Below are 17,605 nucleotides of genomic sequence, written 5' to 3' on the forward strand. Positions count from 1 at the left end.
CACACCTCAATGGAGGTCTAAGCTTGTTATCAGACTTCAACACTGAACAAATCTTCACACCTCAATGGAGGTCCAAGCTTGTTATCAGACTTCAACACAGAACAAATCTTCACACCTCAATGGAGGTCTAAGCTTGTTATTTCAACACAGAACAAATCTTCACACCTCAATGGAGGTCCAAGCTTGTTATCAGACTTCAACACTGAACAAATCTTCACACCTCACTGGAGGTCTAAGCTTGTTATCTGAGACTTCAACGCAGAACAAATCTTCACACTCATTGGAAGTCTAAGCTTGTTGTCAGACTCCAACACAGAGCAAATCTTCACACCTTATATGGCTTATAATATATTGAGAATTCTTTACCATAAAGTTGCCAGACTTTCAAAAAGCTGAATCATTTTTTTAGAACCAAACATAACTTAATTGCAAGCTAAATAACATTCCCAAGTGTAAAGGGACTGTCAGCTAAGTCAAGCTAACCTTCTGACGAAGCCTTAAATGAATTATCTGCTTTTACACTCAACAAGAAAAACACTTATAAATTCAAGCATGCCTATTAAAAGGTGAGTTCATCATCATCTTGACAAATCTTCACAAATAGACTAGCAATTTTCATCCAACAAAACGAAACCCTCATTATAGAGTGACATGAATATCCAGCAATTTTTCAATGATTTGAATTGAATTCTTTTATGATTAAGTGCTAATCCATTTCTCTTGTCAATTTCATCTTGTAAAATTGATTAAGTTGAGTCCAATTTGTCAATTTCAAATTACTTAAGGGTCGTAGGGGGTCTATCATGGTCTGTCTTGATATCGTATTTAATGAATAAAGTGAAGATGACAATGTTATATCTGTTAGAAATAAGTGAGATCAAGTGTCTTTGGCATATGGTTAAATCTGTAGAAAAAGGGGAGATAATCTGAACAAACCAGGGACAGTAACTATTAAAACTGGGACTATCATGGGCTGTCTTGATAGGGTATTTATTGAATAAAGTGAAGATGACAATGTTATATCTGTTAGAAATAAGTGAGATCAAGTGTATTTGGCATATGGTTAAATCTGTAGAAAAAGGGGAGATAATCTGAACAAACCAGGAGAAGTAACTTAAAACTGGGACTATCATGGACTGTCTTGATAGGGTATTTATTGAATAAAGTAAAGATGACTATGTGATATCTGTAAATGATAAGTGGGATCAAGTGTCTTTGGCATATGCTTAAATTTGTAGAAAAAGGGGAGATAATCTGAACAACCAGGGGAGGTAATTATCTAAACACTATTTTTCACCCTTATTTTACCTGTTTTAATGGCATTTTGGGGCTGAATTTAAGTCAAGTTTTTCACATTTGAATGAATAATGGCATTCTTTTTTTGACTCTTATAGAACTAATACCAGATTGTGTTTGGCATTTTTGAAGATGACACTAAATTGGTCAGACTAATGAAATTTTTATTTCAAAATTAAATATGTTAATAGCTCGTTATATTTTTTATTAAGATATGAATAAATAAGTAATGCCTTTTCAGATAATTGGTGATGAAACAATCATAGCCCATTATTAGAAGATGTGACAAAATCAGTTGAACCTTTACTACCATCAAAAGTCAATTAACAACAGAATATGCCCAAGTCAGTCAATGAGAGTATAATGCTCCAATGATTAAAGGTCAGTTATGCATATTAATGTCTAGTTATTTCCATAGTTCAAACTTTCAATGCATTCATAACCTGAATTAGGTCAAGGTATAAAGTCAAAGGTCAAAGTATAATCAGGGTATTCATCAAACCTGGTGTACACTATAATACAAGTTTCTTTTCCCTTTAAACCTAATATATCAAGACATTAAATGGTGGCCAATATAAACACAATCATACAACAGAGCCCTATAGGCACACTGTTTTACTTCTAAAGTGTTTTAACAGATTTGAAACTCTGCCAAATGAGTCAGGCTAAATGATGCCAATTCACCCCATCAAACTCATTCTAAATTATCTGCTTTTGTAGTTTTCTAAAAAAATATATCTTCATCACTATGCAAAATATACAGGTGAGGTACACATTTTTGGTACAAAAAGTTAATTACTCTTAAACACAGAATTGCAATCAAGAGTAAAATCTTTTTGTCAGGAATGATGTAAGGTTGAAGATTGCATTGGAAGTTTGAAGTTAAACAGCTGTTTTTGAAGAAGATATTTACAACTTTTGAAGCTTTTAATTATTGAGTTAACTTCATCAAGCATGTCAAGATTCTATCATCTTCACACTTTATACATTTACTTTTTAGTGAGAACAGATGCTTGCACTTTGTAGCTGATAGTAGAGTTATCCCCCCTTTTTTGTCTAAAATCAATAAGCAAATCCCAAAAATATAATTAAGCAACTGCTGAATTTTCCATACAAGAATTACAAGATTGTTTGATTCATTATTATTGCCTTACACAATCTCAAATACAAAACACTCCTGCATGAAAAAAAGTATAACTTAAACATTGTTGAAGGTACTTTTTTTTCTCAATTCGGAAAAAATAATATTTAGTCATGCTAGTGATGCATGATTTTATGGTATCACAAATAATGCATATAACTTAGTAGAGTTTGTTTAATCTTGTTGAACATGTAAAGCCATGGTTCAAGTTAGCTATGACAATTAACACTTGCACCTATTGAACCCAAGTTTCGGCAGTCATTAGTCTTTGAAAAAAATTAATGTTCTTACCACGTTATAGTCTTGAGGGGGAGGTAACTCTAGTTCTGGGGAACTTCTTTGTTCGACAACACATCCAGTACACAATTTAGAAAAATCCTTCATTTTTGTCAACTTTGCAGGAAAAAACAAGAAGCATCCAAAAACATTATAATTTCTCACTACGAAGTAACTTTTGCTATATCTCCAATTTTAATTTTGGCATTTTAATCTGAAATACTTTTAATTAGCAGAATAACTGAGTTATCTGTTAGTCGTTGTACAATAACTCAATGTCACATCAGAATCAGACCTCAGAATGTACTTTGAAATAAATTGATACTTTCCAAACCAATACAAAGTCGTGATGACCATTTAATAGTACACGAAGGAACACTCGTAAAATGTCACTGCTAGCTGAGTGAGTAATTCATTACACTTCTAACATCCAATATACAATATGCATCAATCTTGGAACGTTCAGGTTCCGGTAACTATATGCAAATATTCATTTAATTGAAGTAATCAAACTTTCTCTATTTCTCATCGATTATAATCCAATAATTGTAAAACTTTTTTTCTCAAGTATTCAGGAAACTGAACTTCCACTAATCATGTGAATGTAAAGTTTCATATATCCACCTTTTCTAACCTGATGCTAACAATGTATTGTTTATATTTTACACACACCTAAATGTACTTGAAACTCGGAATAGTATAAAAATGAAAGCTTCATATATATATCCAACTTTTCTATCCTCAGATGCTAACAATGTATTGTTTATATTTTACACACACATCCAAATGTACTCGAAGAGGACTTATTTAATCATGTGTATATCCAGACTGATTTCAACCTATTAAAAATGTATTGTTTGACATCCAAATGTACTTGAATAGTATTATATAAAACTTTAAGTTTGTTAGATTCTTAAACTGTCAAACTCTACTCATTGCTATCAATATACTGAGTTTTGTATTTAGGAGAAGATTCTTTCTAAAATTTGATACAGATAAACAATAATTTCGACAAGTAGAATTGGTTCCTCTCTGGCCAGCAGGTGATTAGACATTTTTTTATTTACACAGAATCTAACCCAGCTGTCTCCCTCTAACTAATGTTTATAGAAGCCAAGTGCTAATCAGATCTACACAGATCTTCCTCTTATCTTCTTAAGAAACAAATTGGTATATCCTAAAACCATTTTTTATGTTACAAAAAAACACATGTAAAAGTATCAATGAACATTGGCACTGTGTAAATTTCATCCAACAAAAAAGTAATATCAACCATTTGTAAATTATTTCTCCAAATTTGTTTTAAAATGACAGCTTTTTTTAAAGATTATTATGACTCCCGAAACCACTAAAGAATCAAGTCTTAAGCTTCCATGAAGTCTTCTTATAATTCCAAAATGTGTAAACTAATCTCTAATAGGTGTGTCCCTTTCAAACAAAAGCATCAAATTCCCTCCAAAATGGTAATTCCTCCATGCACAGAAGTACCATTTGTAAAATTGAACTTGACCCCAAAGTTAACATGTGAATGTAATTAAATTTTATGGTTTGATGCAATTCTGACCTTCCAAATGGCTCAGATGTCACTCTCCCTGTCACATATCCCTATGGAGCCTCTAAAGCCACACCCTTTATCTGTCAATCAACCTTAATATCAAATGTAATTGGTTATGATCCACAGAAGCCCCCAAATTTTTATCAGAAAGATGGATTTTGTTATCTATATTTCTGATAGATCTGTCTATTCTATAAGAATATAAGGATATACTATAGAAATCTGTTAGACATCATCTTTTGATCATCTCAAGCTGCAGGCTCCACATGTGCAGTTCACAAACTTAATTATATCAAATGATGAAGAGGATCCACACTTAAAAAGACTTTCAACATTCTAGAATTTCTTGTTATTTTCAACAAAGTTACTATGATTGAAGAATAGAATAAAACTCCTTTACATTAATTGTTACAAATCTTTTCTAATTTCATGGCAGATCTGCAAGGGGGCTAGGAACTCCCCCTTTTTTTTTTAACAATCATTGCATTTGCATAGGGACATTATGGTTTAACCCCCTCTTCATCTTTGGTTGAGATCCCCCTTTAAATAATGACTTGATCCGCTCCTGGTATACATGTAACTATTTCGCAGCACAATGTTTAACCAAAATTCACACAATAAATTCATCAATGAAAATCTAACACAAATGTAATATTGATTCTTGACCCTCAACTATTAAGAAATGATAACAGAAGCTGGTCTGCAATATAATAGATTGAAAATACAGATGTTGAAGATTAACAGCTAGCAGTGCTCATGTATGCACCTATAAAGCCAATAAACCCTAAGCTCCAAATGAGTAAATTTCAAGATGAGGTAGAAATAATTATATACTTTGAGTCAAAAGCCATTATAATGACTGGACATTATAAAAACATGTTTTTGTAAAATTTGCATCAGTTTTGTAGGTTATTTCTACCCAATATATAATACACTGGTTTACTTCTAACAGAATTTTACTACCATAAATAAAGGCAACAGTAGTATACCGCTGTTCAAAACTCTAAATCTATGGACAAAAAACAAAATCGGGGTAACAAACTAAAACTGAGGGAACACATTAAATATAAGAGGAGAACAACGACACAACATTAAAATGTAACACACACAGCAGCAGACTAAGCAGGCGGATCCAGGGAGGGGGGCCTTACCCCCCCTCTGTGGGAAAAATCTGGTTGATTATATAGTAAATCATTGTAGCATAGCTGGAGGGGGCTCCCCTTAGGTCAGTCAGCAGGCCCCCTTAAGAAAAGTTCTGGATCCACCACTAACTACAATTTTGAATTTGTTCAGGTGAGCTGGTATTACAATTACAGGTATGTAAAATGGAGATAACAATCTCAATTATCTGACCTGTCACTGTTTTATCTAAATATGAAAACAATATACTTCTGTATACACATCAAAATAGAACATGATACCCAAAACTGGCAGGTCAGGGTCAGGGACAGAGGTCACAGAGTGAATTTTTCAATAAAGATATTGTCTCAGGAATTTGACAGTGTTATGTGTTTTAAACATCAGTATCTATTACCATTATAAAATATTTGATAAAATTGATGGTGAGATTGTATGACATGAGGTCAATAGGGTCGCGACTCCTGTATAAAAATATCAGAAAATCGGAAAATAAGGTGTGAAAAAATTTGTATTATTTTGATATGAAAATAAAATATTTGACAGTTCAGATTCTGGATATTTGCCAAATTGTATCATGGACATGTAATCTGAGATATCTATCAGGATAAAGGAATGAATGGATGGATGGACAGAAGTATGGATGGATGAAGGGATGAATGGATGGACAGAAGGAGGGATGAATGAAGGGACGAAGGGATGGACAGAAGGAGGGATGAATGAAGGGATGAAGGGATGGACAGAAGGAGGGATGAATGAAGGGATGGACAGAAGGAGGGATGAATGAAGGGATGGACAGAAGGAGGGATGAATGAAGGGATGGACAGAAGGAGGGATGAATGAAGGGATGAAGGGAAGGACAGAAGGAGGGATGAATGAAGGGATGAAGGGATGGACAGAAGGAGGGATGAATGAAGGGATGAACGGATGGACAGAAGGAGGGATGAATGAAGGGATGGACAGAAGGAGGGATGAATGAAGGGATGAAGGGATGGACAGAAGGAGGGATGAATGAAGGGAAGGACAGGAGGGATGAATGAAGGGATGAACGGATGGACAGAAGGAGGGATGAATGAAGGGATGAAGGGAAGGACAGGAGGGATGAATGAAGGGATGAACGGATGGACAGAAGGAGGGATGAATGAAGGGATGAACGGATGGACAGAAGGAGGGATGAATGAAGGGATGAACGGATGGACAGAAGGAGGGACGGATGAACAGATTAAAAGATGGATTAACATCCAGGTGAAAATAATCAAAATTAAAAAGAAATCAATAATTTATCATGTCCTTGAAGAAGATATTGCTTGGGTGTTTTGCAGGATAAGAACCTGTGCTTTCATCGAAGAGTATTTCTTAATTCACCTGAACATACCTTTCAAATTTTCATTTGTAAACAGTCATGAATATGTCAATCTTTCAATAGACACAATGGACTTAAGTTAAGTTCCAACCCTCAAAGCACCAAAACTTATATGTATCCCTGGTCTACTTTCTTGACCCAATTAAAATGGCCTTTATTCAAGATTAAAAAAAGATAAAAAGCCTTCACAACAAACTTTGTAAATCTTAATGTATAAAATATATAAATCCCTAAAATTACACCCAGTGTCTCGTCTTTTGTCAATATTTTGTCATAACACTTAATCCTGTCTACTTTAAAACACTTCAAACAACTTTAAAATATCAATTCTAGATTTGAAAATTAAACGTTTAACGAGACCATATATTTACAAATAGTAGAGGTCACTACTCTCTATTGATCAAAACTCAATTAATATATAAGCATTTCTGTCTCTACATCTTTGTTTTTGTATTTTATTTCATACTTGAAATTCATTTATTTATTCAATTTTTGTCTGATCATTTTTATTTCTTAAACTTTTGCTTTATGAACCAACGTAGATTCTTTTATTTTTCTCTGGACTACTATATGGTATTTTTCATGGATATGTGTTTTACTAAGTTATGCCAAAGTCTGCATACATTTACTAATAGCCTATAGAAAAACTTATACTTCTACACATATTTCAAATTGCAGTTCACAATGTTACCACAAATCCCATGCAAATTTGGTTCTCACCAATAAAAATCGATCCACATTAATCATGTTAATAGATTTGTGCCTCTATAATTTTGGGGGGTTTCTTAAATTAAAATGTCTTCATAAAATTGCATTTTAGAATAGATAACTGATTGAAACCTTTAAATAAAAAAATTTAACAAACATATTGTTTGAAAATAAGGAATTAAATTAGTATCCTACCTCCTTCACAGTGATGATTTTAAAACTTAATCCACTCTGCTCTCTCCCTCTCATCTTGAGAATGTCAATACACAGAATGTTAGCCTTAGTACATGTATGACAGTCCCTAGCTGATCACAGTGTCAATTAAATGACCACTGGTCATTAATCCAGAAAATTTGTCCCTTTGTTATTTTTCTTGACCAGTCTTCTATGACATATAAATTAGTTTGATTGTTGATCTAGAAGTACTTTGTTTGTTCAATGTGGAAGGTTAATGATGGTTAAGTCTGTAATTTGTAGTTAAATAACAATAATTGTGGTACTTTGGATATAAAATTACATGGAATTTTAGATTATAGACCATGCATGAATTTCAAAATACATACCCACATAACAATTGGAAAATAAAAAAAAAATATCTGTAAACACTTAATGCATTCTCAGTAACCTAAATTTTTTCTCTAATTCCTATGTAAGAATTTTAAATCATCAATGTTTCATTTTTCATATTTTTGCTTTACAGCAAATTTTGAACATAAATAATTCTGTCTGACGCCAAAAAAAAATATATCATATCAATTAATCTATAAATTACAAATATTATTATAAAACAGACAAAAACATTTCAAAATATTAAAATGATCTCCACAAACTCACTCATTCATAAAAATATCCCCGTCTTGTGTCCAGATAACCATAGGAATGTCATGGCCTCTGGCTCAACTGGACTTGACCAATACATAACTTTAAATAATGAAGCTATTTATCTTTGGCCTTTATTGGTATTGCCATTTAAATTCAAACTTTATTGGCCGTAAATAAACATTTATATGATGAAATTACTGTATTTGTGACATTGTAATTTAAACAGTAGTTGAGAAGTTAATTCAAAACTGACCAGTTCACAATATTGCATGGTCAAGAAAATTCTAAATTAAAAGTCCCTAGAAAGTTACGTCAAACATATTCAAAAGAGGGGCGAAAGATACCAGAGGGATATTCAAACTCATTAGTCAAAAATAAAATGACAAAACCATGGTTAAAAAGGAAAAAGACCAACAGACAAATAATGGTACACATGACACAACATAGAAAACTAAAGACGATATATGAAGCAACACAAACCCTACCAAAAAAATGGGGGTGATCTCAGGTGCTTGAATGGAAGGTTAAAGCAGATTCTGCTCCACATGTGGCATCTATCATGATCAAGTTACTTATATTCTATACTGAAAACTTTGTCAGAGAGCTTTCCATTTGTACAAAAACATATTACAGAATTCTACAATGCTACCATTTATGAAAATGTATCATCCGTTAGCAATTCTGTCAGAGTCGAAGAAAATTGATTGATAGTGTTTCAAACTCTTTTTAGTACACTTGTTTACATCAATGTGGGAACCTATCAATGACGGAGGATTATGATGCCATTGAGTACCTAAGTTAGAACCACTGATATCGGAGGAAATGATGCCTTTGAGTACCTAAGTTAGAACCACTGATATCGGAGGAAATGATGCCTTTGAGTACCTAAGTTAGAACCACTGATATCGGAGGAAATGATGCCTTTGAGTACCTAAGTTAGAACCACTGATATCGGAGGAAATGATGCCATTGAGTACCTAAGTTAGAACCACTGATATCGGAGGAAATGATGCCATTGAGTACCTAAGTTAGAACCACTGATATCGGAGGAAATGATGCCATTGAGTACCTAAGTTAGAACCACTGATATCGGAGGAGATGATGCCTTTGAGTACCTAAGTTAGAACCAGTGATATAGGGTACAGATTGGAGAAATAGACAATCCTAAGTCAATTATGATTGGTTTCAAACACACCTTGCCACAAGTAGGGTTCAAACACACCTTGCCACAAGTAGGGTTCAAACTCACAACACACAGCTAGTTATATTATATGCTATAAAATGAAATTTTCATCCAAACCTCAGACCTTAGCAAATTGACTGATAATAAAATATTCAACCCTAACATTTCTATCTAAATAAATTATCCCTTTATACCTTTATAATCAATACATAAGTCAAAGTGGTCTATAATTTAAACTCACATAATTACCAGTATGTGTAATACTTTGTTTTGATCCCAAGTCAATATCCTTGCATGAACTCTCGTATGTAAAAACATTCATTGAATACATAAACACATACTCCAAAATCACCAAAATAAATATTTCCGTTAAAATTAAGCCAACCTACACCAGAAAGGTTTACTTGAATACTAAAATACAGTAACTGAATGCTGCTTTATATTAATATTGTATTCTTATATACTTTGTATGAAGCAAGCCAGAAATGAAAGACTTATCTTCTATTTTTAAAATTACATTGTGTACATATGAAGTACATTGTATACTTATAAAGAATGGTCAGATTAAATATTATAAGTAAGGAATATTTAATCCTTACATAGTCAAGTCCAGATGGTCAGTTTAGGTTTATACTGGTGACTGGTCAAGAATTTTAAAAGAGAACATTTAAATGTGAGGGTATATTTAATCAAGTGCACAAAAGTTAATTTGCTATCAGTTATTTCAATAAGTAAAATGAAAAGACTTTTATGCAGATTAGTAAATAATGGAAAAATAAAATATGGAAATATTTCGTTGCCCCAACAGCCTGATTACAAATATACTATTATATTCATGTGATTGAAGCCATTCATGATAAGAAGACATTATTACATACTTTTAATTTCAATTTGAAAAATTTTATTCATGACAAATGATGATATCTTTGCCTACCTCATAAACAATAATGTTATTACAAGTTTTGAGCCTACTGAATTAATTCCATTACACAATAATACAAATTTCCATGGCAGAATAATCTACTAACATATCATGTATCAAAAGCCAATAAAAAACAGATCAATAAAGATGAATTCAACTATCTATTCAAGTGCACAAAAGATACTCCCAAGGGAGATAATTCTATGAACAAATAGAATAAAATGATTGGATAACAGATGTTGTAATACAAGATAATATCACCTGATTACTATACATTACATTGTGAAGTTAAACCCTTGGGGATATTATAACCTGTCAAAATTGTCACCTAATGAAAAAGGACAAGTTAATCAAATCTTAATGGGGTAATAGACGGCAAGATCTCATATAAAATCATTTTTACAAATTTGATACTCAGGTATGTCAAAACTCACGAATGGATGACATCTTTAGTGTTCAGATTAACTTGTAAAGAAATAATCAACATGTTGAGTTACCTCCCTTGACCTATTAAATATATAAAAATGTCCTCCACAGTCCATCTTCGCTAGCCAAGGGTTACGATCCACTCCCGCTCTCTCAAGCGGGAGTGGATCGTAACCCTTGGCTAGCGAAGATGTCCACAGTCAAGGTCGTTGAAAACTTCCATTTGTTGCACTGGTGGAGTATTCAGTGGTAGTAAAGAGTGGATGCTAATACTAAGCCAGTTTCGAGTTCAATGATTGAAACTTGTAACTCAGTCTGTGCTATCTATTTCACAGATTTTTTTGCAAATACATTAAAATTTACAATTTCAATCAACTGGGTATGTATTGCCATTCACATTTGCGTACACCTTAGAAGTCTCAGCTAATACATTTATTATTATAAAAGCCTTTCCACCAAGGATATTTACACATTGTTAGGTGTATTTGCATTTTTAGAGAGCTTTTATGTTAATGTATACCAAAAAAGTGTTTAAACAAGACTTTTTTAGCTATTCATTTTATAAACCAATTTTTTTTTGACATATCAAAGTCACATTAACCGGTCAACTTGTTACAGGTTATGATAACATAACTCTTGCACTAAGCAGCTGACACGCTCGTAAAACTTCCATGAAATGATGGAGAGCAAACAAGAGATTATCTTGTATTACAGGAAGGTCACACTATTTTAAAACAATTTGGTTGTTAAAGATATGTTTATGTGCCACACATTTAAAATGACTTCTCAGCTAAGAGGCCTATCTGTTAAAATGGGCCACACATTATAAATGACTTCTGCTTAAAGAGGCCTATCAATAGTTTATCAATAAAAAGATTTTTTAAAAGCACTTCTTAAAAATTTGTAATTGCTAAATTTACCATCTTTTATTTCAAAGAAACACAGTCAACTTTGGGAATTTTTAAACCTCAACAAACTTTTGACAGCAGTGGCGGATCCAGCCATTTTAAAAAGGGGGGGGGGGGGGGTGTTTCCCAACCCAGGACAAAGGGGGTTCCAACTATATGTCCCCATTCAAATACTCAAAAAAGCCTACCTTAATTTACTCTAAAGTAAAAAAGTCTACCTTTTAGGATTGCCTACAGAATTACATTGCATGTTTTAACTTTTGATTAATTACATGTTTGTATATTTGTATGCATTTCTTCGACTATTACATGTTACTGAATTCCTCATTAATTACTGCATTTGGCAAACAACATGACCTACATGCACACCATATAATCGTAAACATCCATTTATCACCAAGACTTAAACTTTGGATTTCATTTCATAACAGCATAATAATGCAGATTTCAAAAAGGAATGTTCTCTTAACAAAGTCGTCAAAAGAAATACACAGATATATTTTCTTGTTTTTTACATGTTCACGATATGGGAAAAAATAGTCTTCACGTTTACATTATGTACAAGATTATTTTATAGTTAAAAAATATACCTACCAAAGAATACAGTCATGTAAATAGGAATTGTAAGCCGTCATTTTACCCGGAGTACTGACTAAATTATAAGGCATTTATCGAGTACAAAGAAAATGTACAAAAATGGACCTTAAAAGGTAAACCAGTCCATATATAAGATATTTCTGAGACCCCTAAATATATGTGTCAAAACTTTTTCAACACCAAAATTCATAATAACTACATATCATCAATATATACCATTCAAGTAAATTAAATGCGATTGCATCTAAATCTTATACAATGTTATATAAGCCAGAAATCTACAATACATGAATAAGTAACGAATTAACATTACAAAACCATGGACAACAGATGTTTTGAAAATTATTACATAAAAGGGGGAGATAACCCAAATCCTTACCTCAGTTTGTATAGACTTTGTCTGAACGTGGTGAACATCAGAATCGTAATAATCCTCACACGATGCATAATCAAAGAAACCATCCATTATGTATTGTTAAATTTTATAAGTATAATACTAAACTTTTAATCTCTCTGCTCCTTATTCACGTACCGACATTCTTTGGTATTGATTTGTATCGGACCATAGCTGCAGTGTATTTTCACACTTCCTAAGTATAAGTATATAGGATGGTGCACAGGAAAAGATAGCCTACATGTTTAACATACATCAAATATTTCATTTGATAATGAGATTCTGGTCCTTTCAGATGTTACGTGTACTATAGGGTGTTTAAAAGTAATCAAATTTATATGCAGATATAAAGAGAAAGAACAGAGACTGAGTTCAAAAATTCTTACCCAATGGTAGTTCCAATTTCCAAAAGGAACTTCAATAACAGACTCTGAGTCCAAATATTCGGACGCAATGGAATATATCCAGACCCGAATGGCAGATCCAAAAGGAGTGTTGCCAGTAGGAGATCAAATAGTAAGGAATAGTGTTCTGAAATATTTAGACCCAATGGTAGATTCAAAACAAAGGAACATTGTCCAAATATTCACACAACTCCAGGATCTAGTAAAACTTCAACAACCTAAAAATAATCAACAAAATCAACCTCAACTTACTTGCAGTCACCATTCTAAATATTTCCTATATATGGTTATCTGATGACCTTGACATTTACAAACATATCTAAATGTTGAACATCTGGGGCCATAAAAAAAACATGGAGATTTATTATGATTTTATATCTCATGTAACAATAATTGTGTTATACATCTCTCTCATATCATAATTAATATCATTAGGGCTTTTGATGTTTATTTCTTCCATTATACATGTTATACAGGATGTTTTACTGATTTCCATATGGACTACAAGCATAAAAACACAAAATTGGTGGTTATAACTATGTCAGGCCTTCTGATTTTATTCATGATATACAAGGATGGTCAGTAAGACCAAGTAAAAAAGGAAGCTCTTATCAGAGGGGGGAGGGGGGAGTAGCCATATTTTTTTAAACAAGGGGGTTTTATTCTAGAAAAGAAAAGATAAACCAGTTAGCGTGACAGAAGATTTCATGCTAAAAATCAAAGAAATTTGAGATTATTCAATATTTTTGGTGATCACGCCCTCTACACCATATTTCATTAATTTCCATTATTAAAATTTCTGTAAAAAGATTCACCAAATGAAAAACTATAGGTGAAAAAAATGAAAACTGATTTGAGCCACCCAGGAAATCAGTCAGTAACACTTAAAACTACAAGTAGCTAATGACTATACAAGTTTCTGTCAACTAACCACTTTAACTTGTTAACACCCTCTATAATGTTCAAGATTCAGATAGATAAGCATCTATTCAGCTTAAACAAATTGAAATTCTCAATACTTATTATTTTATGCTGCTTGTATACTCCTAATGATAGCTAACACCTATACTTCTAAATAAAATATGGGAGTGAGTGGTACAACTGCCAAAGAGTCAACTGTCTTGTGGACAGAGACTAAACACCAGACAGATGTTGATGCTAGCAACTATAGGTCACCTGAATACAGCCCTCAACAATGAGCAAAACCAATACCAAATACAAGATATTTATTTTGCTCTAGCCCATAAGATGGGCAAATTGTTAAAAATACTATGCAATTTATTTACACAAAACAAAATTGATATTTGCAATACAAACTGCCAAACTATACATACACCATGAGAAAAGTAAAAGAGTCCAAATATTTGGTTGAAACAACTACTTTCCAGAAATTATTAATAAAAAAAACAATGATATATTTAACCATGATATAAACATTTTCTTATTCATCATCCACACCTAAACAGAAAATGACCACTCAGTTTACTGTACATGGATTTACCCTGGGGACGTGATTGGGCGTGTAACACAATAATAATTAATTATCTCCCCTTAGCCTTTGTAGTACCATTAAACATTCATCTCTGTATTAACTGGTATAACACTTAATATGTTAGGGTGGAGTCCTCTAATACACTAGGTTTAGGTAACAAGGTCAAATAGTTTGACCTTGGAATCTGTTTAATCTTTTGTTCTGTGTGATACATATATTTTACCGCTATTCTTATGTAACACAGAGTTATCTTGGGTTGAGATGTTATTTATCAAGTTAATATACATGTATATAAAACATCTATTTGTTAACATGATATCAAAACAGTTAAAGATGATATCTAAGTCAAGGTGTTAAACTTCTAATCAATTTTATTTTTAAGAATCATTAATCTTAAGTTCAAGGGTTATTCATTTTTTTCATACCATTATATTTTTGGTTTCATTTACGACTTGAATGAATAAGGAAAAAAATAAAAAGATAAGATATGTTAAGCTAGGTATAATCCATGAGACAACTACCCAAGGACAGAAATAATGAAAAATTATCTACACATCCACATACTTTGAAGTGGTGGATCTGGAGGGGGATCGAGGGTTACAGGGATTGTAACCCCATTTTTTTTTACGATCTAATCATCAATGCATTTCAATGGGACATCAAGTTGGAACCCCCCTTTTTATCCTGGGTTGGGAACACCCCTTAAAAAAAATGTTGAGTCAGCAAACATTTTCATGAACATTTTGCATGGTAATTTACTGAATGAGCAATTTTTGTTTTTCCATATTTTTCTTTTAAAGTGACAGGTTTTGTAAAAGAGAGACTAAATGATCTATTTTTCTATCTTAAAGCAACATATAAAATAAGAAAATGTAGTAATCTATAATTGCCAATACAAAATGGCTTAGAAGTTATTAACTGTACTTAGGTCACTGTACGGCCATCAACTATGAGCAAAATCCAATTACCACATAGCAGGCTATAAAAGACAGTGACACCACAAAATGTAAAACAATTCAAAGGAGAAAAGGCCAAAGGGAGGTCTGACAAATAGTAATTACTACCTGATACAGAATTGTTTATCTATAAGCTTTTATATTATGAATAGTTGCAGATTTATTTGTCACAGTTCAACATTACTTTCAACATTATTGTGCTATTTCGTGGGAGTCAGTTTTTATTGGTGGAGGAATTTAGCCCCAGTGCCTGGAGAGAACCAAGACCTTTTACCTTTGATAGGAAAACTGACAATCCTCAGTCAAATAAGATTTTAGTCCAGAGATTTGGATTTGAACTAACAACCTCAGTGTTGATTAATTTAATTTGAGGCTTATGATATACTAGTAGTATTTGACTACTTAAACCATTTGGCATATTGCTGTAAGAGTAGAAAATAGGATCAGTGATACATGTGCTTCCTGACTAAAACATATATGACATCAATGATCAGAGGTTATGTTGAAACAAGAATGTGTTCATAATAAGTTCACAGATACCCCACTAGCATTATCATTTTCTATGTCAGTGGACCATGAAATTAGGTTCAAAACTCCAATTTGGCATTAAAATTTAAAGGATCTATTTTAGGGAACATGTGTACCAAGTTTCAAGTTGATTGGCCTGAGACTTTATCAAAAACTTTAACCTGAAGCAGGACAGACGGCCAAACAGACAAACAAACGAACGGTTGGACAAACGTATATTGGAGCATAAAAATAAAATTAGGGATTTACCTGCTTGGACTCAATAAATTCATTCAAAAAATAAAAATTTAAATTACACCATACACTAGATAGAAGATTTAATATCTACCTAATATCATCTATTTAACATAACAGGTTTGACAGGTACTTTTATTACATATCAACAACAGTCATTTGTACCTGATCATTCTGATGGTAGATGTTCAAAACATAATCAACACTGATATTCATCTGAAGCTGTCTAAGTTTCTTATGTGATTTAGGACAACATTTCTTATGTTATTCAGAAATTAAAAAAAAGTTTTCATCTTGTTCCCTGAGCCATTATTAAAGCAAAACAACTTTTCAAGAGATGCCTGTAACCATTAAGCAAACTAACTGCGATTGGTTCTCTAAAATACAAGGCAATAGTTTGGTAAGGGGGGTCTCATTGGGGGGTTCCGATCCCGGATCCCGCTTACTGTTTTGTCGGATTCCCGTATCCCGCTTACACTATGTACGTAAGCAATTATCATTTTTTTGTCATTTCCCGGGCCCCGCAAGACCTCATTTCCCGTTTTCACGACACAATAATTTGACTTTCACGTGTCACGCTTACAGAAAATCGGCAATCCCGCGTCACGCTTAGACCCCAATGAGACCCAAGGTAAGGAGTCAGACAGGCAGAACAAACTAACACTTTTTTTGGCTACTATATAATGGAAATCTTCTCTGTTAGTCAAAGTGTCATTAACCCAACAATTATATGTAAAAGTTACCAACAATCAACCAAAGCACGCTGACAGTTAACAACAGTCAACAACCAGAAGACGGACAGTTCTGTTCAATATAAAATTTGTCCAAAAAAACAAACTAAAAGTTAAGACACTTTAGATGAAACATTTTGAAGAAATCCTGGTTACAGAAACTTTCATGTAACAGCATAAAGTTTGAAACATTATGTTTGGCACACAATTTCAGGGAAACAAGTTAGAGCTTCAAGGTCAAAAAATACTTTTCCAAAAACAAATAAGAGTGCAATAGAGATATACTACACGATTTAAGTGTGTTTTATCTACTAATCAGATTTGAAATTTATACACATTCCTGATCTAAATCAGATCATCTGTCTCCAATAATATAACAGAAGCCATCTTTGTTATCGCTATGACAGCATCAGTACCTGGAAGTTGGCTCTTATCTTTATCTGTCACCCTCCCTCTTACCATTATCTTATCAAAGTGTTATGAAACTCGACACTGACTATATATATATTGCAATCAAAAACTACTTAATAAC

The 17,605-nt window shown here is 32.8% G+C and overlaps 1 protein-coding gene across 28 annotated transcripts in view; it reads right to left on the reverse strand.

Annotated features, from left to right (window-relative positions):
* LOC143059080 (tensin-3-like) overlaps positions 1–17,605 on the reverse strand; it is a 208,572-nt gene that overhangs the window by 92,435 nt on the left and 98,532 nt on the right. The window contains exon 1 of one of the 28 annotated variants that reach the window (XM_076232563.1): positions 12,714–12,858. The exons of 24 other annotated variants lie outside the window; for them this stretch is intronic. In XM_076232563.1, the coding sequence (XP_076088678.1) occupies positions 12,714–12,800 (87 nt within the window). In that variant the 5' untranslated portion in view covers positions 12,801–12,858. Of the gene's footprint in view, positions 1–2,728; positions 3,857–7,671; positions 7,760–9,722; positions 9,819–12,713; positions 12,859–17,605 lie in introns of those variants that run through there. 3 more of the 28 variants (XM_076232562.1, XM_076232565.1, XM_076232561.1) reach the window with 3 other exon arrangements.

This window comes from Mytilus galloprovincialis, chromosome 14, assembly GCF_965363235.1.
Source record: "Mytilus galloprovincialis chromosome 14, xbMytGall1.hap1.1, whole genome shotgun sequence".
In the NCBI taxonomy this organism is placed as follows: Eukaryota; Metazoa; Mollusca; class Bivalvia; order Mytilida; family Mytilidae; genus Mytilus; species Mytilus galloprovincialis.